We start from the raw sequence: 25,866 nt of genomic DNA, 5'->3' as shown, positions 1-25,866 counted from the left end.
GGATAAAATCCAAAGCCTGCAGATTTATTTTTCATTTAACCACTCAAGCATTTAATACAATATTAATAATAAATTTAAGAATGGAAATAATTCATTTTTAAATAAGAAAATAAGCAATTTATTGCCTAAAATGTCAAACTTCTCTTTAGTGAATTTGATCTGGGTGAAGCTAAAACTATGCTACTCGAAGAGTTTCGAGTAAAACATATTTACAGATATGTCTGTAAAAATCAACAATAAATAAATTTATTACATAATAAATTAAAATGAGCTCAATAATATCCATTTGAATGATTGTTTTTCTGTTTTTCTACTAAATACTGATCGCAGAAAGCTTCAGTTTGGTGCCATGGCCTCTTTCAGCTTCAGTTTTATTTGTTGTTTTTGGTTGTTTATTTAAAATGGTTAAATAAACATTTAACCATTCAAATGTTTATTTAACTGGTAGATCTATACATCTACCGTTTGTAGATTTATACATTAATAATTAAATATTAAGCCAAACATATCTTAATGATATCAGGACTTCTGCATGAAGCAGTATAATAGCATAATATTTTTAAACTTAAAACTTTCTGCTAACTACAGAACCTGCGGAATATAATTATATATTATATTATATTATATTATATATTATAACCTCAATAAACAAATTGAGGTTTTGTCCTTCCTGTGATTTTATTTGGTCTTATTTTATACTCCTTTAAAAACTAAACTGCAATTAGAGACGATTATTTCAACTAAACATGTTTTGACATGCGCTGGAAACTTCAAACCAGCAATAAACCAAAAACAAAACACAAATCAATTGCTTTTGATATCACTTTATATACATATTTTAGATATATTTTACACAGAACAGAGTGTCGATGTGCTTAAGTTACAGAAATGGACGTTAAAAAATAGAATTACACAACAGAACCACTTTGGGTCTGTGTGTCCTCACACGGTGTAGCCGCTGTAGTTCTGCAGCGTGTACGTAGCGACTGAATCCAGCAGCCAACCGCGGGTCACGACTGCGGCGTTCCTGGACAGAGCTGTGAGCACAAAGCAGGTAGGTGAATAAAAGCACCGCAGGTAGGTTCAGGTAGCCACAAGGCATTGTTTTCCCAACTGGGAGCAGCTGATTAGCATCTGAAAAGCTCAAATATCTGAACTATGACCCCCAAAACCCAGAGGGGTTGAAGGCAGGGTTTGTTTATGTTTCCCACAGTAAAATTTAAGAACTTTTCAAGCATTTTTAAGGCAAGTTTTCACACTTTGGAGATAAAAACAATACAAATAAACTACAAAATACACCTTAAATTCACTATTACTTATCATTTATTATTTATCAATTTAGTACTGTTATTAATATTTTTTTGGTTATAGTATTTTACATTTTACAGCAGGGACAAGATAAATCAAAATATAAACCTTTTTTGTTTTGAACTGTCTCTCATATACACACCTTATGCACCTGACGAGTCTGAGAATAAAACACTAATTTAACAAACTAATGTATAAAACATAAGATGATTAATAAGTATTGAGCCATTAGGAATAATAAATATTCCATAAGCAAAGACGAAACCTTAAACTGCTGCTGCTTAAGTTATTCCACAGGTCGTTGCTAGGTAACCAAAGAATGAGTGAGTTGCTAGGTAACCAAAGAGTGAGTGAGCTAGTTGGTCTCACCTCCCTTACTTACCTGGCAGTGAGAGGTGGAGCAGCTAAAGCAGGGGTGCTCACACTTTTTCAACTTGCCAGCTACTTATAAAATGGCCAAAATGGACTAAATTTATCGTAGCTTGACGCACAAGATCCCATCCCCCGCCTTCCTGGTGGAGGGAAAAAAACTGCTAGTCGACGATGACTACCACTGGTTTTAGATGTCAAGTTGTTAACATAACTCACTAAATCTTAAATGATATATGACATATATAAAAGAAAAAGGGAAGCCGTGATTTGCTTCTACAATAACTAGATACGGACAGAAAAAAGATTAAAAAATGTTTTTTGATAATTTGCGAGGGAGAGGGAAGTATGTCAGCTATGCTAGCTTGACTTTGACAACCTTATGTAGATAATGATGTGGAATTTGGTGCGAGTTGGTACGGTTAAAAAAAAAAGAAAAATAAGAAAAGACCAGCGACCCTCACACCAACTCTGACAGATCATCAATAGAGCAGGTTTTTAAGTTAGCTAATCAGTCACCGCTGTGTTAGAATTCATACATTTCCAGGCTTAATTTTGTTAGCGTAACTGTTCCACCGCAGCAGCACGGCTATAGATTACAAGAAAAAGAATCGCCATTTTGCCCTCCAGCATTGTGCATAGACATGAAATTTCCAGATATAAAACATGGGAAGAAGGATGATTGGCTGACGTCTATTTTTATCAAAGTTATCCGATCTGCTTAATTGTCAAGGTATTGAGTACTGAAGGGCTAAAGCCTTTCCCCTTCCTGAATCTCCCCCGAGTGCTTTGCAGTTCAGTAAAATTATACAAAATTTTAGAGAATCTTTGTAATATATATTGATATTGATCATGTGTCTATTAAGATTTATATATTGGTTTTGGTTTATATTCAGTCTTAACCGATGCTTTCACAATAATTTTCCAAATCTAAATAATGCGACAGACTGGCAGGGAGGAAAACTTTATGATTTCAATTAGTGTGCAGGAAGGGGAGATTCGAGAGACTGTTCAATTACCTGGAATATAAGTGCCAGAGGACACAGAGGAGGGCGCACGGCATTAAATATGTAGGAGTGTAAATTAGGATGCTGGGAGGGACGGAGGGGGTTTGGAGCCGCTCTCTTCTCCATTTCAAGCTGCCAGTTTTCTCTGAGCTGTGGCAGCCTCTCTCTTAAGTGGCCAACTTGTTTTGACATTCCCCTCGCTACAACCTGACATTTTTCTCTTGGCCGTATCTCTGCTCCCTGACTTCCTTCACAATCGCTTTCCTCGCGGGTCGCTCTCCTCACTCATTTTCCGGACCGGGCCTCATTTCTGCACAAATCCGCTCTCTAATGGGCAAAAAGGTGGAGCGGCACGCTCTACCGCTGGCCGTGCTTGTAGGAAATCCCTGTTTAACGCAGTGGATCTGGGTGAGACGGACGTGTGGCTAAGCTGAAAACATTTTTAACTCATGACAGCAGCCAAAAACAGACGGTATATTTTAGATCGTTAGCTCATTGACAAATGTCAGAAAACCCTGATGCAGAACTTTAACAGCGCTGCTTGTCAGAAATTACACGTGTGCATGATCTCTGCAGGCAGAACGGACAGCCTTCTGTAACTAAAGTTTCCTAATTCTGCGTCTTTATGACAAGAGGTCAAACGTGTCATCTAAAAATCCTCCACCGTCATTAGAGCCGAGACCGGTTCATTACGGAGAGCCACAGGATGGAGTGCAGACTGTTCCCAGCTGTTCATTAGGACTAGATGTGGTTTGTTTATGCAGCGTTTTCTCTTACAGGTTAAAACATAAACACATTACGAGTCAGAAGGATTCAATGACAAATCAACTGATGATGTAACTTCTGGTTTAAATTCAAAAATACTTTGTCTCAGAGCAAAATTACGAGTCAGCTGGACGACAAACTGTCCCAGAAATTATGGCGATAAACGATAAAAATGTTGTTTTGAGATGATTTTCAAGAAATATATTATTGATCTCAAAGATCAATAAACTTTTAATTGCAATGAACATTTATTTGGATATTTAAAATATCCTAAATAAATTAACAAAACAATACTATCAACAAATAATATTAATTATGAAATCACTGTGAACAAAATTGTCCTTCAAAAAAGGGGCTGAGAGCAAAACAGCAGACTGAAAATTTTAATCATCCAGGTTTTTTTTCAAAAAGAGAAAAAAAGGATTAATGTATTTATTGCAAAAAACTCTGGTCATAAACAAACATTAAGTTAAGTTTTGAATCTGGAAATCTATAGATTTTTAAATTGACAAACTAAAAATCTAAAAGTTTGGACACACTTTCTCATTGAATTCAATGAGAAAGTGTGTCCAAACTTTTGGTCTGTACTGTATATATATATACAGTATATATACTGTATATATATATACATAAATATATTTCTAGAAAATCTAAATGAGTTAGGGTGAGAATTTACTCATTTAAAATCCGCTACAGCTAAAACTGAAAATATGAACTATAAAGGTTTAAACTGAGATGATTAAAACATAAAGAAGAAAATCATAATAATCAAAACTAAATTTGCTTTTAACCAGGTAAGACATGTACAAATATAATTTATTAAACAAACTAATGCAATAAAACATCTAAAGCATGCCATCACGTTTTAAAATAAAGTCTTTTACATTTATTTCTGGATAACCTCGGATTGAACCTTGAATTATGCAACCACTGCTGACGCTCCTGTCGCGTCGTTAAATGCTGGAAATGTGTCGGAGTTACGCAGGAAGGTGTGACGATCCGGGCCGAGTCGACATGGAGGTGAAAACGAGGTTTAGTTTTCAGAAAATACTCACCGCCGTAGCAGGACGACGACGATGAGTCGGATCTGGGCTGAACAATAACGATCTGGTGGGACTTCTGTCAGGAAAAAATGGAAATAAATGAAATATTCTGAGGTAGAAATTTAACAATAAATAAACACATTATTATTATTTTTTCTTTATTTCTAACTTGTTTTTTAAACAAACAGTAGGACAGAGAAAATATAACCAAGAACAACATAATTAGCTACTAATTTACTAATATTGTTTGAAAAGGAGTAGAAAGAAGTCAACACTTTTTTAATCCTACTTCTTATCTAAATTTAATGAAATATATTACTGACTAGCTCAATAATTACAAAAGATTAGTAATTAAAACCATGTTATAATATTCATGTGCATGTTCAATATACTTGGCTAAACAAATAAATTATATCACTTAAACAAAATGCTTACAAACTAACTCTCATAAAAGACAATAATGATAATAATAATAATAACAATAATGATCATTTAAAATAACCAGACATACAGAATCAGAATAATTACCAACTCCTTGCCAATGTGCAACGTTATCGTTAATCTTAATTTTTTTATATATATTTATAGAACCTTTTCAGGACAATAAAAGGTGTTTCTATTTTATTTCTATTCTAAAAATGTTCATAAAAATCACAGATTAAATTTTACTTCAGTTAAATACAATGAAAAATCCAAAATCAGCTGAAACAATAAGATATTAAAAAATATATTTTTAAAAACGTTTTTTAAACAGATGGTGGATGACTAAAGGAAATATGTTAAATTTAGTTGAAGTTTGTTTTAAAAAAAACTTATTGTAAAGAAACAGAAAATATGCAGCCATTTTAAATTCCCATTTTAGAGAGAAACATATAAATAAAATTTGTACAAGTAAAATTTAAATTAAAGCACATTGCTGCATTATTACTAGTAAAAATTAATTATAAGATATCTAGATATAAAATTGCAGATGTAAGAAATAATTTTAAAATATCTTATAATCCAGTACAAAAGGAAAAAGGGATTGCAGGTTACTGTCCAGAAAAACGAAAAAAGGAGAAATTTTTCTTTTTATTTATTCAACTCGAGCAGTTTTGATTACTGAATGTATTTTTTTGGCCACATAGCCTCAGGTGTATTAGTGAAATTCTAATTTATTAAATTAATGGGAAAAATTAACGCATGTTTTGAAGCGAACTTGCAAACCAGTTTACATTTTTATAATTAAAAAATAATTCTGATTCAGAAAGCAGCAAATTAAGATATAAATTAGGTAAGATAAAGATAAAGAACCAGATATAATTTTAAAAACTATTTTATCAAGTGGGAGAGGGAGACTCTTACCTGTTCGCCGTCAAGGACAAGTGGGTCTTTAACTACAGTAGCGCCACACAGCTCCACCATCCACTCCATCTCATCTTAGAAAACACACAAACAACATTTTTCCTAAAATCAAGCTGTGCTTCTGCATTTAATTCTGTTTTCATCTTTTCAACCCTGTGGGAACAAAAAAAAAACACGTAAGACTTTAGGTCAACACCTGTACAACTTGGCTTAGAAAAATGTAAATATCACAGAAAACAGCAGCATGGATCTGCTGATTTATACAGTTCAGGGTTAAATGTTGCATAAAATCCAGTTTGGTTGAATAAAGCAGATTCCACCCTTGTGTTTTTGTTGTGTTTAAGAAAGTCTTTAAGCTACTCAGGCAAGCTGGCAGATGTCACCCCATTAGCAGAGCTTCATCGATCCAGAAAGCAGCGGGAAGGCGCTGCTGGAGCTTTTTAACAGCGCAGCAGGAAGGAAACAGAAATAATAATTAAAAAATTTAAAAAACGACATGGGGCTCAAGTCCCTCTGAGGTTCAACCTCTGACATATCAAGAAGATTAAGCTTATATGAAAGAGCAACACAAAGTTAATTCCTGTGAAGTAGAGGGAAAGAAGAGACAAAGAGTTTCTATATTTTTGACTAAATAAATCTGATAAGACGCTGAAAAAATCCAGCCCACATCCAGCTGGTCTGTAAAACCCTGAAAGGTTTGTAGAAAACATTTCTGAGATGAAGACCAAGAAGAAACGTTGCTGAAAGGAAGTCATAAGAAGTCCTGTTTGAAGTTCACCACCAGCCCTGTAGGGGGCACCATGTTGAAGGGGATGGTTTGGTGTCACCAGGATAAAATTGGACTTTTCTGTTCTGCATGGAGAACAATTTATGTGGAGGAAGAAGGATGATTTTAATCAGCAGGGAAAAGATGGATGGATGGACATATTAATAAAAAGGGCCAATGGATGGATGGACATAAATAAATGAATAAACGGAAAAACATAAATGAATGGATGTACTGAAAAATAAACATGGGGTGAAAGGTCAAAATCAAACATTCCTCATCTATGCTACTCAGTGACATTTCTTCATGAGTTCAGTACATGCCGTCAATCAAACGTTTATTTAAAAAGAGATTTTCATTCATAAAATAATTAAGACATGAAATCAGAAACTAAACCAAAGTGCAGCTGGACTTCAGCCGTCCTAAACCTCTGGAGTTTACCTGTTGACATGTCTGGAAACGGCCCCTTGAAGCAGATCTTGTATCCCTTCATGAGCAGCTGCAGAGAAAAACAAAATGGAGTCAGAAAATAAATACAAAAATGTCTGTAAAAACTGCAGCTGTTCTTACAGTCGGGGACGTGAGTAACTTGAACCTTCAGACATCGTTCAGCAGCGGCGTGTGAGAGTACCTCCATTACATCACAGAGTGTGTTTCTGAAGGGTTACACCGGCAGAGCTAAAACACTTCTAAGCTTATTCTGCGAAATAAAGTCGAAACTCTTCACTCAAGGTTTAAAATGAACCCTCTGCACCTTGTTCACACAGTAATGCTGTAAATTTAGGGATGAGTCAAAGTGCCGCCTTCACAGAGGTAATATCACGCTGAAAGCGCCCAGAGAGGGAAAAAACCACTAACCTGAGACCAGGGCGCTGTGTTTTATTACCCTCTGGCTCCACAGGGGTTGCTGGGAAATGGGAAGGAAAGCGTGTTTTCTTTGAAGCAGCTTAAATCACATTAACGCCTCATTCACGTTGGAAGCGTTGGAAAGATAAAAGGAGAAAGTCTCACACCTGTCTGTGTGTCGGTATCGATCGTTACCTGGAGGTGTTTGGTGACACAGAAAATTGTTTCTGGTACTGATCTTTAATTTAGACAACAGCCCATGTCCTTCAGGAGGAGCTAAAGTGTGAGAAGTTTCCTTCAATGTTTAGTAGACGACAAACATTTTCATATAACTTTTAAAGCTGCAGTATGTAGCTTAATAATCTAATATTTTTAATTTTCATAATTGGTGAAACTGTCACTATGTTGTGACAAAATTGTCTCATAGTTTGGTATGAGACAATTCCTAATCAGTAAAATTTTATTTTGCTCGTTTGTCTTCTTCCAGTGCGAGCCAGAAACAACCAATCAGAGCCAGGAGGCAGGTCTTAGCGCTGTCAATCACACTGTGAGTGGTTCCCTGTTATGAATGCTAAGGCTAGTTAGCATAGCCACCAATGATGGCAGATAAACAGTAACAGTTTTCCTGTTACAGTTAGTTGCTTTTCCATCATTAGCACATTTAGCAGCACGTTCATGAGTTGATTGACAGCGCTAAGACCCGCCTACTGGCTCCGATTGGTTGGTTTTGGTTGGGAGTGGATTATTTCTGCAATAGTAGCTCACAGAGGAGGTGGAGGAGCTTGATTTTTTTCACAGATTATCCGTTTTATACCAAACTGTTACGACATATTTTATCAAATATATAAAAAAACTTTTTATTTTATTTTATAAAAGTTCCGTATTGCAGCTTTAATGCATGTTAATGGGGCTCTATGAAATCTGTTTTATTATTTTCCAAATTCTGTTTTATTTTTTCCCCAAATTACATTTATCGTATCGCTTATCATTTATTGTGATAATTTTCCTATGATAAAAATTATGATTTTTGTTATCACATTAAATTCCAATTAATTATGTTTAAAAACCTCCAACCTCCAGGAATACGACCAACGTGACATCCTAGCCATTTCTAATTTTCCCCCTCAGTGGAAACAGAGCCGTCCCCGCCGACTTTACACACGGAGGAAAAAACACAATTAGCTTTTCACAACAGGGTGTGCACAAAGCGGTTGGTGCAACAGGATGAAACAAGTGCAGCTTGTGATCGGGACATTTGATCGTTCTTTGCGGTCAAAAGACGAGGACCCCCGAATCCTGAACTCTTTAGCCCCTAATGACTGTTTTTGACGTGTTTGAGGCGATAACATGAAGAGTGGCTGTAGCCTTCTTACCTCATCTAACAATCTGGGATATGAAAGAACATCGAACCGAGGCAGAAAATAATGTCAGACAAGAAATGGAGGGTAATGAGAGTTAATATCTGGTGTAAACAAAATAGGGAGATGGAGCTTCCTCCTCTCTGTTTTTGCCTGACAGCGCTGCTACCATTTGCAGCATCTTAATAGGAGAGCTTTTGGAATCCAGCAATCCAAAATGGATACAGCCGGTTGGAGATTTGAGAGAGAATTATGAGTACACCAGTTCTCTTATTAGCAAATTGACAAAAATCCTCAGACAGAAGAGCTAATAGTAGCTTGTCTCTCTCATCCACTCTGCCCTTCTATCAGTGTTTTGCCTCGAATCTGTAATATTTTCTGAGCTAAATACAATTTACAACATGCCCTAAACGCTAAAACATGTAATTATGCATCACAGAAATGACAAGTAGCAGATTGTAGGAGCGACAAAGCAAAAGGTCACGGAAACGCCGCTGAGGGGGAGGTTTTAATATTACATTTTAAAAGTCATCTTTGTAAGAAAATGCTTTAATGCAGAGGAAGGTCGACTGTTTGGTTTAATGTAGAAGGACTGCGAGTGACGAGACTGAACAGATAATTCTGCAAAAAAAGAAGATCCTAAATACTGAAAAAAAGAACAATACAGGCAGCATTGGCAGCTGTCGCAGCTCAGCCACCCGTCCACTAGGTGGCGCGTATGACGAATCTCCCAAATCACCGTCAGTCCGGTAACGAGTAAAAAGTAGAGAACCAGCAGGACTTCCTGTTCAAAGGGGGCGGGGCTAAAGTGATGTCACCATTTGAATGATCGGCTGAAATATGTGGAATTTAGAGCCAAACGTGGCAACGGCGTGACCTTTGCCTTTGCCACGGCCTCCACTGAAAACTCTTTAAAGCAAGTGAGACCAACGTGTTATCTGACACAAGATCATCTTGATCAGGTCAAGGAGGTCAGAGAGGCAGCTTTCCAAGAAAAAAAGGCACTTCCTTTTTTGAGGGGGCGGGGCTTAGATGACATCAGCATATGACCACATAGGATCGTCAGGCGTCCAACCTGCATCACTCATGCCAAGTTTGGTACAACTTGGCCCTTGTATCGGTCACGCCCCCTAAACACAATCAAAAACTCACGATTTTGATAACTTTTAATCTCCCATCCCTTTACTGCATAATAACAAAAAATGAAGCAAATACATCAAAATCCCTAGGAGGAGTTTGTTAAAGTTGAAGGTGTGTAAACATTAAAAAATGGCCCAAATTTGGCCTTTGACCTAAAATGGCCGCCTTTGTGCACATTTTAGGGCATACCCCCAAGAGACTTTTTTTTGTTGATTTGGGGGGGATCTATCTACGTACCAAATTTCAGATCTCTACAGTATACAGTTTGTCCTAACTCAACTTAGGGGGCGCTGTAGAGCAGTTGGCCACACCCACTTTCATTTCCATTAAAATCGCTTAATTTCACACTTAATTTCACGACAATTTTAGGCAAAGCTTGTCGAGTTTTTTAAAACGTTTAGGGCCCCAAATTCTAAGAGGTCAGGCGAAAAATAATAATAGAAAGAAAATAAACATAAAGTATACTAAAATTGCTCACATTACTGTCTCCTGCGGTGCGGGCTCTTAACGGCCCCTGGTGGTTCGGTCCGTTCACCACATCGCCTCTCACTTCAAACGAACTCTGCAGAAAAAAAACAAAAACTTGTGAACACAAACCTCCATGTCTAAAATAATTTTAAAGATCTTTATAAATTGGTATAATAAATAACCAAATCATTTATTCTGTCAAACACAAAACAAAAAGTAAATCAATTATTCTGTTATTTTATTTTCCCTGTGGTCAGCCATGCTTGTTTAGACTCTCTCCCCATTCTTCATTTTGGCAGAGTTTGTCTTTTAACGTAGTGTTTGTTTCCCCAAACACAGCATTTGATGCATGAAAATGGTTTCAAATTGATGGTGATTCTGAACAAAGCCTGGCAAAGAGATTACACAGAACAAGTTGCTGTGATCTCTAAAATTAATGGACGCTAAATAATTCATGGGCTATCACTGCAGAGCGCACGCAGAGATTCATCACGGCGCTCTAATTCAACTCAGACATCTGTATGAATGTCACTGAGAACCGAGTGGGGAAGCTTACCTCTTTCAACAGTTTCTTTTCCTTGAAGCATTCAGAAATCCCTGCAGGAAATATGCAAAAAAAACCAACAACATGCAGTTACTCTCTAAGGTGTCAAACTTGAGGTCTGAGGGTAAATTGGGCCCGTCATAGCTTTCCATGTGGCCGTGTAGACTCTAGATAGCTTAGTTTTATTTCATCGTGACTTTTTGTCTAACTGAGTTAGTTTTAATTAATTTCTAGAGTGTTTCCTAATTTCTATTAGTTAACCCATCTAGACCAAACGTAGCGGCGACGATGCAGCCAAATCTGCAGTACCGTAATCCCGCCACACTTTGCGCTATCTGAAAATTTCCAACGGTTTCTGAAAGGGGAGACGTTGTGCTTTAAAGTCAATGTCAGGTTATTACGGCAATTTCACCCGCGTCGTAGCAGGGAGGATGTTTTTCTTTGGTTTAATCTGATGAAAAACTCTAAATTTACGTAAATTGTGAAAATAACTGTTAGATATTGAAAGTTCCTGTTGTTATGGAATAAATGGACAAATGTATTTACTCACAGGACCCTAAGAACTGCGTAGAATTAAAATAAGCAAAAATATCCAGGCGGAGATTTGAAACTTAGGTTTAAATATGGTTCAGTTTAGCTCTAGCTTTTATTAGTTATCGTAGCAGTACTCATTTTTCAATCTTTGCATTGTGATTATGTTTGCATCAGTTGGGTGGAAAACCAGATTTAAGCTTTTTGAACTGCGACTGAGGGCTTCCTAGAGTCATTACAAAGACCAAAAATGGCCCCCGTGCCACACTTTGAACACTCCTGCATTACAGTAATTGTCCTAAACTCGTATTTGTTCCTGCTGGACAATAAAGGTAAATCTCACTTACACTGGAAGCTGACGACCCATTTCCGACCCGCAATGCCAAGGAAGTATTTCAGTGTGCGTTCGCAGACCAGCTGATCATCTGTCAGAGAGAAAAATACAAACTATAAATTATGTTTAAAAGGATGTTAGAAACAGTACATATATAATGTCTGGCTGTTTTAAATCTGTTTTAACTGAGGAGTATCTATATTATTCATTTTGGGCTTTTACACAAATAATTTCGGCAAGTAGGCGTCTTCCGAACGACATCAGATTTAGTTTCTTAAAGTGACGGTGCTCTAATTCAGAGAAAAACAATCGGCATCTAATCAATCTTTCTCTCGCCTAGAAGCTTATTTAATACAGAACAATCTTCATTCATTTTCCTTAAAATATTTCTGTGGAAGCAAAGTAGCTAGAAGTTATTATCACACAAGCTGGTCTCTTCTTGTAACGACAATTATTTATGGAAAAATTCATAAAAATGTACAGATTTTCTTCTACATGTACACATTCTAGCTTGTTTATGTTGTCAAACTGAGCCAATGAAGAAAAATGCTAAATATAGAAATTTGTCTTGTTCTCCACCGACTGATAAGACAAAAAATTTTATATTATATGTGTTAATCTAATTTGAGCATGTAGTAAAAACAAGTCATTATTCCCACACTGTATCCAGTGCTATATTTAAAAAAACTAATCCTAGCTGTGATAAAAAGTTAATTAATCCTAAAAAATGGAACATATGAGCAGAACTGTTGCATCCAAAAAAGTACTTTTCCAGGAATGTATTCAAACAAAACGTTTAATCAAATATCTGGTGACAAAACATTAATCTAAGATTGTTTGTATGATGGTTCATATTCCAAGCAAGTGCTAAGAGCATGTGGATGATGGCGCCATAAAAAAAAACACAAGTTGAATTATTTAAATCTCCTCTGTTACAGTGGGAGTCCTGCAGCTACTTCCTGACATTTAGCTATAATCATAAACGAACCTAAAACTCCCTCGTTTTGTGATAGCTGCCATTAAAAAAGGCTTAGTGCTTTGGAGAGGGAAAACCTTGAAATTAAAAATAATCCATCAAAGAGGGCAATTAGCAACAAGCAAATGAAGGCAGCAGTGTGTGTGTGGGCCAAAGAGAAAGCTTTTTCTTAAGTCTTATTTAAAAAATAAAATAAAACAAAATGTGGCAATAAAAGAACCGAGACAGAAATTAACTATTGAAAATTAAAATGTCTGAATGGAAATACAAAAAAGTAAAAGTACCAAAAAAAAACATGGATTTCTTTACTGTGTATTTAAGGAACATTGAAAACTCTACAGCAATTAATCAATTCAGATATTTCAGAGATATAATGTGTGTACCTGTGCGCATTACGATATGCGTAACCTCTGGTGTCACCCGGGAAACGACGCGACCGCCGACTCTCTTGGCAAACTTTTTCACCATTATCTATAATCAACAAGATATTGCATCAGTTTGTGAGTTCAGTACCAAGTCCTATATAAAACAAAACACCTGAAAGAGTAAACAACCTGCTCATTCGGGCCCAATCCGGACGACACCAGAACAAGTTTAGCTTTAGATTTTTCTATCGGAGGGCTGTTGTTTTCTTTGTCTTCTTGGCAATCTGGAGGTGAATCACAAGTTTTCACCGTTTTGGTTGCAGAAATTGAATTAGGGGTTTTTGTGTCTTTTACAATCGATTCTGCATGAGTCAAGTCTTGAACAGCTGCGAAAAGAAAAGAAAATAAATTAAGAGAAAAGAAAAGGAAGATAATCACTAACTGGTAGAAAAAACATGATATGCTTAAAGCTGAAACGATTGATTGTGATTAATCGATTATTGAAATAACCGTTTAGTAACGATTAATCATTTGTTAACAATTAATCAATTACTAACTTAGCGATTGATTAATCGCTAATTGGAGTGTGAAGACAACAAAGGATATCTTTGCATTTAAGACCTAAAAAAAATTTGTCTGCAAATATGTTTTACCCACAACTTTGGAAGAGTTTTAACTTCACCTGGTTCAAATTCTGTAAAAGAAAATCTCCTATTTAGCACCTTTTGCTATGGAGTTATTAAAAAAAAAATAATAATAACCACCAGGTCAACTAATATAGTCTTATACTATACTAAAGTTAAATCAAGAAGCTGCAGCTGCTTCTTTTGCTACAAATGATCAAGTGTTCACTAAAAAAATGCTTTTACTGTATTTTAGTCAATTTCTTTATTTAAAAAATGAGTTGTTTGCATCATTTCATTCTATTTCTAAAATTGTATAAAAAGTCTTGAGTGGATAAATGAAACTCTGCAGAATATGCCAATTTTCTTTTATCTGATTAATCGATTAATTGTCAGAATATGATTAATCGATTACAAAGGAATTGTTAATTTGTTGTCCTAAATATAATTTTCAAAATGTATCTTTAAAAACACATAAATTAATCTTAGTTTGTTCCAACAAACCCAACTGCAATGATCAATATAACAGAAAGCCACTACAGTTCAGCTGAACCAGTTCATTCCTAACATTTAAAGAACTAGAGAAAAGCCAAAGGGCAGACACAAACAAATTCTAGCAAATAGAGGTGAATCTAAGGTAATTGGAAAAACTCCTCTATACATATTAAACTCTACAAAGTTACACAAACAGCCTTACCGGTTCCTGAAAAGCCACCACGCTCTGCCACTTTATCATCAGGTGCTTTGGTTTCTGCATCTAAAATATCTGTCCTGCAAAAGAGAGAACTCGTTTATTTAAAACAATAAGTAACAATCCCACAGAAACATGCAGCTTACATCAGCTGCATGAGAACCTCTGCTGTCAGTTTGGGTCCTTGAAGCCTTGTCTTTATACATTTGTAGAGCTTCAGCTAAAAAAAACAAAACAACTCAGGGAAGGATTTTTCCTCCCCTGCATGTTGGACCGTTATGTTCACAGACTGATGACGCAGCAGTGGGGTTTTAATATGAATACAGTGAAAACAAAACTGAAAATTCAGAATATAATGTAATGAACAGCCAGCAGTTTATAAAATCAAATGTGACAATTTAGCTGCCATAACGTAATGACAAATGAACAGAGTAAAACTGCATATCTTACTACAAAATTCAAAATCCGAGTTCGATTCTTGGCATTATTTGGACTCAAAACAGCTGCAAAAAACTAATAATGGATTACAGATTATATTCTAATAAAGGCCTTTTTTTTATTAAAAAAGAATTTGATTCATAAAGTTTGGCCAAAAATTTCACTGTAATTTATTATGCGCCAAAATTAAGACTATTGCGGCTATTAGCATTGGGGAGGCTAACGGCTAGCATTCCTAGGACGATCACTCAATGTAATAGGTAAGCTGCATTGACAGATTTTCCTTTGATATAATTTACTGTTATTCAATATTACATATGCACAATATTATTGTAAAGATGGTAAACACAATGTGAAAGCTAACTGAATTAGCCGCTATGTTAGCTCTTATCCCTTCTCTTTTTTACTAGTACATGGCACAGTAACACATAAACTCAATATTTATAAAAATTTATTCATTTAATAATTAAAATTCTTCATGCAATTGTAACAATTTCTGCTTATTTTCCTACTGTGTTTCTGTTTTCATGGAATGTCATGTATTATTAATTTTTTGCCTTTTCTACTCAGTTTTTCATGTTAAATTGCACATTTTTTAATCTGTTACTTTAAAGATTAACAAAAAGATCATGCATCGCATTTTTTTTCTTAAATAAAAACTTTTTTCCTCCTATCAAATGAAAAGCCAGATAAATATGATCATAATTACATTAATTTATAATACAATATACAGACATAGATGAAAAACATTAAAACCTTAAACCTTGACTATCTGCTGCGTTTTCACTTTTTGTTCTCTTTACACTTTAAATATTTTCTCAATTCCTGAAATTTTAACAAAAATTACAATAAAAAGTTGTAATATAGTAAAAAGAATAAATCAGTCTGAATGAAAACTTCAGTGAATAACATGCAGAAACATCCAATAGAAACAAGACTAAGTAGAAAATTGTAACTCTTACTGCTTTACAATTTTTTACTTGATTAGCAATTTCTCTAAAATCAGAAGTAAATTACGATTGCAATTTTGAATCAGACCTTAACAGAGACTTAACACTGAATGTAATAACGTGTCCTCTTAGAAATCAGCTGATGACTAGCTATTCTTTGATTAAAATTGGTGGGAAATAATCAGAATTGGCAGCAACCCTGCATTTACATTAACTGAATAAAAATAAAACTTCTTCCAGTTTCCTCACAGCTCTCCTCCAATATAATTTCATTTTCGAAGCCTCATAATAAACCCAAAGCCTCCCATTTTTCCAAACTCCCTCTTGCCTGCATTTAGACGCTTCAAGGCGAGAAGCTGGAGGAATGCTCTCAGGCGGTGGAGATAAATTACTGTGGCAACACAACTTTCCGTCTAAGTGCTTCAGATGACATAAGAGGCTGTCAGTAATGACTTTTTTCTTATTCTCAGAGTATAAACAGATTCAGGGTTCATTAGGGAGATAATCAGTCTGTCCTTTCAAGATACATCACCCTCTGAGAACAAGGAAACGCACTAACTTCTTCATCGAGATGCGGCATCAAGACCAATTACAAGCCACATGCCTCAGTTATTGTTCTGCTCATTATTACTGCACTGTAATGCAACTACATTTGACATCTGTTAAGAATAATATAACGATCCGAGAAGAGAAATGGGACAGTACTGATCTAATTTACTTACATTTGACAACAGCTGGAAGTTGATTATTGCCTCCATGAAGATAAGATAGATAAGATTTATTTGTCATTGTCATCAACAGATTACAACGAGATTGAGATTTGCTCGACTCGAGTTAAGATGCAGGTTATGTATATATACGTAATATACAAAGATAAAGAAATGAATAGTACAAAATGAGAAACAAATAGACATCAGAAGATGGTTGATGTCGCAACAGAATTTACATTTATAACAAAGTGGTGTCAAGAGCAGAAGTTCTTATTCCTTTGAATTTAGTGCCATGGTTGCCATCGGGTAAAAACTGTTTTTTAGGCGATTTGTCCTGGTTTTTATTGCTCTGTATCTCTTGCCTGATGGCAGCAGCTGGAAGAGACCATGGCCAGGGTGTGAAGAGTCATTTATAATGTCCATAACTTTCTTGTGGAGCCTGGAAGTGTAAATCTGTTCTATAGTGGGGAGGGGGCAGCCTATGGTTCTCTCTGCTGCCCTAACAACCCTCTGGAGCGCCTTCTTATCCGCGGATGTGCTGCTGCCGTACCAGACACACAGACTGTACGTGAGCACACTCTCTATGGAGCAGTGATAGAAGGCCTGCAGCAGGTCTGAGGGGAGACGGTTCTTCTTGAGTATTCTCAGAAAGTACAGTCTCTGCTGTGCTTTCTTCAGCAGCTCCTTGGTGTTGGTGCTCCAGGTTAACAGGCAGGAGTCTGTTTAGCAGGTCAATCAACAAAACTAAAAAATGGCTTTTTGTTATTACTTCTCACACAAATGATAATTATTCTTCTTGTAGACATTTTGAAATAAATTTGCTCAGTAATAACAGAAGAATGCTAAGATTACAGGCAAATCTGGAGGCTTGAGGCCTTACTCATATCTACACTGCAAAAAACCAAAATCTTACCAAGTGTTTTGGTCTAGACTCTAGTGGAAATATTTTAGTAAACTTGAAAGACAAAACTTAAAAGTAACTTTTTAGCAAGACATAAAGGCTTGTTTTAAGTAAATAATTCCTTAATATTGATGGCCAAAGTACTAGTTCGGAGATTATTTCACTTATACCAAGACATTTTCCCATGTTATAAGTAAATTCATCTGCCAATAGAACTAGTACTTTTCATCAATATTAAGAAATTATTTACTTAAAATAAGTTCCTACACATTGCTGAAAAGTTACTTTTACAGTTAGTCTCGTTTCAAGTGTAATAAGATAAACACACTAGAAACTAGCCCAAAATACTGTCTTCAGGAAATATCCTCATATTTCCTGAGGTTATTCGGTTTAAACTGAGGCATTGGCTTCAATCGATCAGTTTATTCGCTGGACTAAATAAATCTCATCATTAATTTACAAACACATTTTCTTACACGGCTAAACGGGAAGCAGAAAGAAGGAACCCAAAAGGAACTCCAGCACTGTGGCCACTTAGTTTAGTCACTGTATGCTCCATTTTGTTGTTACAATAATCAAAAGATTAATCGATAACTAAGATTGGCTTTAGTTCATGTTCAGTTTTAATATTTGAAGAATTTCCTTCTTTTTATTCGTCACCAGATTCAAATATAAACAGAAAATCTGCTGCTTTTTTTTAGCGAAACCCAATAAGAAGGAAGTTTAGTGAACTTTATTTTCTAGCAATAAAAATTCTCACCTGTCTGAACTCTGGACTTGATCCTGCTCATCCAGTTCTAGACCTAGAAAGACATTGGACACAATAAAATTCAATAGTCCCAAAGCTTCCTTCCACCACAAAACTTGCTATCCTCGGTGTTTGGGTGGCGGGGCAGCCATTCAGCCAACGGCCCGTTATGATTTTGAGTTAAAAAATGTTTAAAGTAGACAGGAAATTTGAAAATATCACTGGATAATTATGTGTTACTGAAATATTGGAAGATTAATACCTGAACACCAATTGTAAAGTCTTGAAAAATGCAAACATTTTAAAAAGACTTGAATAAATAAGCAATGCTTAACCTGGTGGGGGCATAAGTAAAGCCTGGTGGCCCGCCAGGCTTGTCACTGTGGGAAACCCTGAAGCCCATTACAAAATTAAAAGCTAGTTTGGGATGAAGCGAAGCAGACAATTTTTAAACTTCTTTAAATATTAGACTGAATTTAAATGTCAAGGCATAACCTTTAATTCAGTATGTATCGACTAATAACTTATTAAAATTATCCTCCTGACTGTTTCTCCACTAAAGGTCAACAAGAGACAAAATATTTGTTTTTTACTTAATTAAATTATGTGTTATAAAAAAATTAAGTTTGTGACATTTCCACACATTTCCAGCTCACCCTTGTTTTCACAGCCCCGATTGGTTTCTGCAGCAGGACTGCCTTCTTTCCCCTGAAGCACCTCTGACACGAGAGCCATCAGCTTCTCCAGCCTCACCAGCTCCTTCTGCATTTCTATCTTTTGCTACACAGAGAGCAGGAAAAAAAGAAAAGCTTTTTCTCTAAATTGCATTTTATAACATTTCAGCAGGGACTGAGGGTGGAAAACAGCTGCAATGCAACACTTCCTGCAAAGTCAGGCAACTCAAACTGCCTGCAATTCACAGAACTGGAAATATTACCTTCAGAGTTTAATACTACGACCGAATACCGCTGCTATTCTTTGTATTATTTGGGCTTAAGGTGCAAATTTATTGATTATGTGGGCAGACGAAATGAGAAATCTAATTTCATCTCTGAGAAACTGAGAAATCTCTGAGTTGAATAAGATGAAAGTCTGAGCGCTGGAAGATGGACGAGGTATGAAACAAAACAAAACAACAACAAAAAATCATCCTTTCTGCAACATTTCCTCCAACGTAAATGAAATGTAATTTAGAAACCTGCTGAGGGGGTCTTTTTTCACCGAGCAAGGCAGTCTGTCACCCAGGAACTGACAAAAAAGTGAAATGGCTGCCCCCTATGGGCCGTGAGGTGAAGGTGCATCTCAACAAATGCTGAACAAGCAAAAAAAGATCCTGTTTTTTGAATTAATGGGAAAAAAATTAAAACCTGTTCATGCCAATCGATTTCTTTATCTTTCTTCTTTTGACTGATGAGAAAGAGACAGACAAAATAAACTGCGTTCACCTGAGTAACAAGAACTTCGCTTGAGAATTGTGACGATTCAAAGCAAACGCCGACGCACTTTTCAGGGGCGTCACCTGCAGAAAGGAAAAAGTCAATCTTTTATAGACAGTTCTTAATCATGTTTTACAAAGTTATGACACTGATTAGAGCCAACTCAGATTTTTCTAATATAAGAACAATAATTATCAACATTTTAGTTGTAAAATAAAATGTCTCCATTAAAAATCTGTGGGTCTCATTGCAGAAAGTCTATAGATTTAGTCTAAAAATAACATCCACATAAAATTAATTAAAGCATCTCATTAAAATCATGAATCCTATTTGATTCTTTCACCATATCGCACCACATTTTTATCTACTAGTTGAAGTTCAAATAAATAATAGTTGTCATATTTGTTACTTGAGAGAGAAAAGCCTTAATTTAACATAATGTGCCATGTTGTGAAATTTCATATTGTAAAAATGTATAATATGTTGACTTACAGTTGCCATTATAATCAAAATTGGAAAGTTATGAGAACAAGTCATAAAATTACAAGATTAAAGTTGTAGTACTACAAGAATAGAGTTGAAATAATTTGATGATCAAATCGTATTACTTCAAGAATAAAATCAGTATTATGAGAACAGGGATTCCCCCAGTGTATGATAAGCCTGGCGGGTCACCAGACTTATCATACTGGATGAATGACTGTCCTAGCATCCAACCACCGGGATGAAACCTTGGACGAATAAACTTGAAATACGAGAATAAAGTTGAAGTAACACGACAATAAAATCATAGTATTGCAAAAATAAAGTCGAAATAATAGAATAAAGTCAGAATTTTATGACCTTCTTGTATAACGACTATTCTCATAAAATTATGACTTCATTCTTGTACGAATTTATTCTCGCACTATTACTAATATTATTATTATTATTGGCACAGCCGTAGCACTGTCGTAGTTCAGAGTGGTTTGACTCGGTTTCATCTCCACTTACTTATATTTGAAGGAAAACTATAAATAAATAAAGTTGTTGACTTTATTTGTTGTTGTCAATAAATAAAGTTAACAATCGCTACTCACATTCCTCTGGTGTGCCGAACAAGTCGACGGATGCCTGGCTGGAGTCGAGCTGATCTGGGGTCAGACTTCCAGCTGGACGACCCAGTGGTTCTTCACCAACTCCCTCCAATCTGTTAGCTTCGCCGATTTCTCCCTGATGTTTAATCTCAGCTTGAGGATGGTCTGATGTTCCAAAGATCTGCGCCAAAGTCAGTAACTCCTCTTTAGATGAGCTGCTGGACTCTGATGAAGACTCCAGCCTCTGAGTCTTCCTCTTCTTCTTCTGGTTGGTCTGGATGGAGGATTGAGTGCTGACTTCTCCGCTGCCGTTGGCTTCCTTGACCTCTTGGTCCGGGGTTAAAGAAGACTCTCCAACAAAAATTGTCTCGGTTTTGTTATCCGAAGGACATTTTGAAATGCCGTCTGGGATCTCCGTCAGGTCGTAGTTGCCCTGGGAAGCGTTTGCTGCTTCCTGTTCAACAGCTATGAAGCGGAGGCCAGAGTCCACAACCTGAGGGACGACAGACAGAGGACTGTCTCTGTCACACTTTGCCACTTTGTTTGGACTGAGACCACTGCCGACGTTGCTCCTGGATGGACAGTTCCCATCAGGATTGGAAGCGTCCAGTAGAGCTTGATCTGGTTTTCTAATCTTACTGGGCGAGTTGGAAGGGGAAATCACGTCACTACAATTCGATTTTGAAACCTGGTTTATATTTTCTGATAGTTCAGCGCTTGAACAGTTATGTTGGCTCCCTTCAGCGTTTTCCACATCCAAACTGCGACTCCTCTTCGCGTTGGGGTCCCCAAGAAGGAAAGATTTCCGTTTGGAAGCTTTGAAGCTTTGGAGAAGTTGCTCTGTGTCCAGTTCACTGTCGTTCTTGCCATCCTCGTACTCTTCAACGTTAGCAAATGTCTCCTGCTGAGAGCCAGGTGGGCAATTATTCTCCTGCTTCTCACTTTCAAGCGTCGGACCTACGATGGATGGATCGGTTGGACTTGTGGAGTTCGGGACCACAGAGACAGTACATTCAGGTTTAGCTAGCGTTTGTGCTTCGGGTACCTCTGCTTCAGCTTGTGACAAAGACATTCTTCCTCTCTTTTCTACATTTTCTATCACTCCGATATCCTCCTCAGTAACACATCTGTTTCTTTTAGCTTCCTTCATAAGGTTTCCACTTTTAGATGGAGTTGCATCCATTGTTTCATCATATTGCTTTTTAGCGACTTTGTCTGTTTTAGTTGCAGTAACTTTATTGGTTTTTTTGTTGTGACTTCCATGAACCTCGTCAACAAAAAGCTGAAGCCTTCTGCTTTTTCTGGCGCTCTTCATGACTGGAGTTATCTGTTCCTCGCTGCTGGGATAAGTCTCTATTTGAACTTCGACTTCTTTAACTCTTTCACTGGGTTTAGGACTCGTTTCCCTGTCCTGAACTTCGACTAACACAAGAGGTTTTGCCACCTTAGTTGGTTTCTTTCTGCTTAACTTTGAATTTTTTTCTTTCCGACAATCACTTTTCTTGTCAGTACCTTTTGATTTCAACTGAGTCTGCTCTTGTAAATCACTCTCAGGTTGTTGCAGACTTTTGCAAGTCCTTCTCGTTGGTGCTGTAGTTTCCGGTTGTATGAAATCAGCAACAGGAACCTCGTGTTCCCCCTTATATTTGTCGCTTACTTTCTGGTTCAACTTCTCCACAGTTTCCTCAACCTTTTCCTCAACCGCCATCTGTTCCAATTCTTTAAAAAAGTCACTGCCAGTGTCATTTTCTACTGTTTGTCGCTCTTCACAAAGGCGGACATTGTTTTTCTTCTTCAGTTTTGAAAATCTTTTACAAGTTTCTATTTCTTTAGCCGTTAGCTGCTCGGTAACTTTGCTTCCTCTTCGCTTGTAGATGATGCCAAAAACCTGCTCTTCAATGGCTTTGCCACGATGTTTTCTCTTAGGATTCAATTCAACGTTTTGCGGCTCAACGTCCAGGATCAACGAAGACGAACTGCTATCCGAATCGTCTTCGCTGTGGAGGGGTTTCTCTAGTTCCAGCTCTTCTTCGGCTGGAACTTTGAGGAGCCACTCAGCGACTTTCTCCAAACTTTTCTTCTTTTTCTGCTCAAGAATCTTGTTGTGCTCCAAATCATTTTTCTGTTTCTTTCTAGAGGACTTTCGGACATTCTGTTGACCAGGTTCCTCTTGAGTTGAATCTAAACAGTTAGAGGCCTTCTCCGGTTTGCGCTTCAGCCTTTTGTTTTTAGACGCATCCATTGCGTTTTTTCCAACATTTGCAGTTTCTGGTTCCAAGTTATCTGACATTTTCTTGTCAGATGTTGGTGGGACGTCACCCAGGCCGCTATCCAGGCCTTCGTTTTCTGCTGTTACAGATGCAGAGTCTTCAAGTCCCATAAGCTGAGCAAACCCATTCTGAGCTGTAAAAGGCAAGGCAGACACTTACTCAGTATTCAGTGTTCAATCTACAACAGAAACATAATAATACAAGTTGTGGAATTTAGCAAATAGGAAAAATTATTCTAATTGTGACCTAAAACAAAAGAAGTTCAGTCTGATTTAACTTCAAACAGAGAGAAAAAAGGTTTATTTATCCATTTATTATGTAAACTTTTGATCCCAAATGAGGAAAAAAACATGATATTTATAATATTCGTTATAAAATATATTATATCTTAAAACTAATGTGGCAGATTTGATGCAGTTAAGTTGAATGAATGCATGAGAAGCTTTTACCTGCTACAGTTGAGGAGCAGGACTGTGGAGAATCATTTCGGTGTTCAGTTCCTTTATTGTTCTGTTCAATTCCAGATGGGTCTCCAAATGATAAATCCCATGCATCTTTACTTGTTTCTGTATTTCTGACACCAAAAAGAAAGAAAAACAGATGTTAGCTGAACATCTCAATATAAACCTTATTGTTTAATTTCTGTTGATCCTACTTAGTGTTCTTTCTTTGCTGTGGCAGTCCAGTAAAGTCTGAAAATATATAAAAAAAATTACACTGTAATGTAAATTCATTCAAACAAATCTTCCAGTTAATTGTGATCTCACAGTTTGTGCAGGTGTCATGTTCATATGCTTGTATCATCTCCTGAAGTCCTGCAACAAGCCTCTGAAACCCAGGGCTCTCCTGCAGGCTCCTAATGAATAAAATGGCAGGTTATAATAACAACAGACTTTTAGTGACTGTGGTGAAGTTTTGAGTTTTTCAGCTTATTGACCTTTTTGTTATCTTGAATTTACACACTGGGCAGTTGGCTCTGTTTTGTTTGGAGTTGTCCAAAAGCTTCGTAATACAAAATCTGCCAAAGAAGAAAGTTTAAGACCATAAATAAACAAAATTATGAATTTTTAAACAAAGAAAAGCATGTTAAAGGTTTCATACTTGCAAAACTGGTGATCACATTTAGTAGAAACCGGTGCAGACATTAAATCCAGGCTGAAGGCAATAAATGACACTAACTAAATGACATTTGGAGGAATTTTTTTTAATCAGAAACAATTATTGCTGCTCTGAGAAATACTCACCAAATGGGACATTGAAGAGTTTCCCAGAGGACTGAGATTCCCTTTTTGACATCGGTGGCTTTTGGGGTCGTCATAGTGATTTTAAAAGGCTGCAACAAATCACAAAAAAAATCCCGCTACCAATAAGGCAAACCTCCCTTCTAAAGCAAGACGGTAAACTCTTAACAAATACAGCTTGAGATTTTTCAGCTTTGAAAATGATTGGCTAATATCTCCTTTATGTTACACTGAGGAAAGTATTCTACAAATTACTTCCATAAACTGCTGCACAGTCATAATCTAGTTTTATGTGAACGGTTTTATGTAGATAATGCAGATAAATTCTCCAAACTGATAGCAGCTCAATCTTTTCTTTTCAAAGGCATGGTGACAGTTCCACACCGTGCCTTTGAAAAACACCTAGTGGGCAGTAAAGTTATGCAACTTTTGTGAACTTTGCTCACTGTGGATGTCTATTGTTCCCCAGCAGATATTTAAAGTGATGAGTTAGTTTAGAGTATGTATTAAAAATCTTAACAGCAGATTATTAGGTTTAGCACAGTGACATAAAGGAGGTACTAGATGCAAAATTTAAAGCATCAACTAAAACTAAAAGAACAAATTTCACTTTGTTTCCAGAAAATTATGAAGAACCCTGAGCATCCTCTCCATGAAACTGCTTTACAAAGACCGAATGTCTTCAGTCAGAGGTTTGTTCAAAGCCGCTGCAATGCAAACTACTACAGGAGAGCCTACAACTATTTGAAGAACCTTTGATAGTAATACCAATATTTAATTTCCCCTTTCAGGTCATTTAAGTATTTCTGGATTAAATTGAACTATTGAACCTATGACTTGAAGAAGGCGGTTTAATGAATGATTGAATGCAATATTTAGACAATGAAGCAAGTAATAAAGCTGAAAAATATATATTTTCTAACGTTGTTTCTTTTTTTCTGTATACTTACCCATACATGGACAATACCTTAAGCAAATTCAATACTTAAAAAATAAAATCTCGTCCTATTTTGTTAGATTATCTATATTTTTAATTGCATATAATTCTTGATGCACAGATGTCGAACTCCAGTCCTTGAGGGCCGCTGTCCTGCAGGTTTTAGATGTGCCACAGGTACAAAACACTGGAAAGAAATGGCTTAATTACCTCCTCCTTGTGTAGATCAGTTCTCCAGAGCTTTGCTAATGACCTAGTTATTCTATTCAGGTGTGATGCAGCAGAGGCACATCTAAAAGTTGGAGGACACCGGCCCTTGAGGACTGGAACAATACCGTAGTTGTGATTGCGTGGTGTTATTATTTAAAAAACAAAGGTTAGTATCTTTCTATTGCTTAACCAGTGGTCTTGTTTGTTAGCTTAGCTAATAATAAAACTGCTTTTGTGCCTTTTGTTTACAAGAAAATGCTAATTTGTAAACTAATTTGTAACTAAATCTGAAAGAAAAACACAGCTGCCAAAGAGAAACAAAGTTTAGAAGATTATTACATCAGATAACTTATCAGTTGCTAAGATAGCATCATAGCATAGCAAAGAGCGAACAGGTGAGGTAACAGGTACTCATATTAAAGCTAACCATGAAACTAGCTACTCGCTAATGTGAATGTTTTTAACGGGATT

At 36.4% G+C, this 25,866-nt stretch overlaps 1 protein-coding gene across 4 annotated transcripts in view; it reads right to left on the bottom strand.

Annotated features, from left to right (window-relative positions):
- brca1 (BRCA1, DNA repair associated) overlaps positions 1-25,866 on the bottom strand; it is a 73,539-nt gene that overhangs the window by 46,102 nt on the left and 1,571 nt on the right. Inside the window, exons 3-22 of one of the 4 annotated variants that reach the window (XM_023341365.1) lie at positions 24,252-24,340; positions 24,109-24,162; positions 23,945-24,025; positions 23,775-23,863; positions 23,663-23,699; positions 23,457-23,581; positions 20,741-23,140; positions 19,671-19,744; positions 18,882-19,005; positions 18,238-18,280; positions 14,485-14,558; positions 13,354-13,550; positions 13,183-13,270; positions 11,837-11,914; positions 10,971-11,011; positions 10,425-10,508; positions 7,044-7,101; positions 5,837-5,910; positions 4,505-4,568; positions 809-1,816 (exon numbers count right to left, since the gene is read on the bottom strand). In XM_023341365.1, the coding sequence (XP_023197133.1) occupies positions 1,728-1,816; positions 4,505-4,568; positions 5,837-5,910; positions 7,044-7,101; positions 10,425-10,508; positions 10,971-11,011; positions 11,837-11,914; positions 13,183-13,270; positions 13,354-13,550; positions 14,485-14,558; positions 18,238-18,280; positions 18,882-19,005; positions 19,671-19,744; positions 20,741-23,140; positions 23,457-23,581; positions 23,663-23,699; positions 23,775-23,863; positions 23,945-24,025; positions 24,109-24,162; positions 24,252-24,340 (3,963 nt within the window). In that variant the 3' untranslated portion in view covers positions 809-1,727. Of the gene's footprint in view, positions 1-808; positions 1,817-4,024; positions 4,569-5,836; positions 5,911-7,043; positions 7,102-10,424; positions 10,509-10,970; positions 11,012-11,836; positions 11,915-13,182; positions 13,271-13,353; positions 13,551-14,484; positions 14,559-18,237; positions 18,281-18,881; positions 19,006-19,670; positions 19,745-20,740; positions 23,141-23,456; positions 23,582-23,662; positions 23,700-23,774; positions 23,864-23,944; positions 24,026-24,108; positions 24,163-24,251; positions 24,341-25,866 lie in introns of those variants that run through there. The other 3 variants (XM_023341364.1, XM_023341366.1, XM_023341363.1) reach the window with 3 other exon arrangements.

The sequence above is a fragment of the Xiphophorus maculatus genome, chromosome 10, assembly GCF_002775205.1.
Source record: "Xiphophorus maculatus strain JP 163 A chromosome 10, X_maculatus-5.0-male, whole genome shotgun sequence".
Lineage (NCBI taxonomy): Eukaryota > Metazoa > Chordata > Actinopteri > Cyprinodontiformes > Poeciliidae > Xiphophorus > Xiphophorus maculatus.
This window is presented reverse-complemented; position numbering and strand designations above follow the sequence as displayed.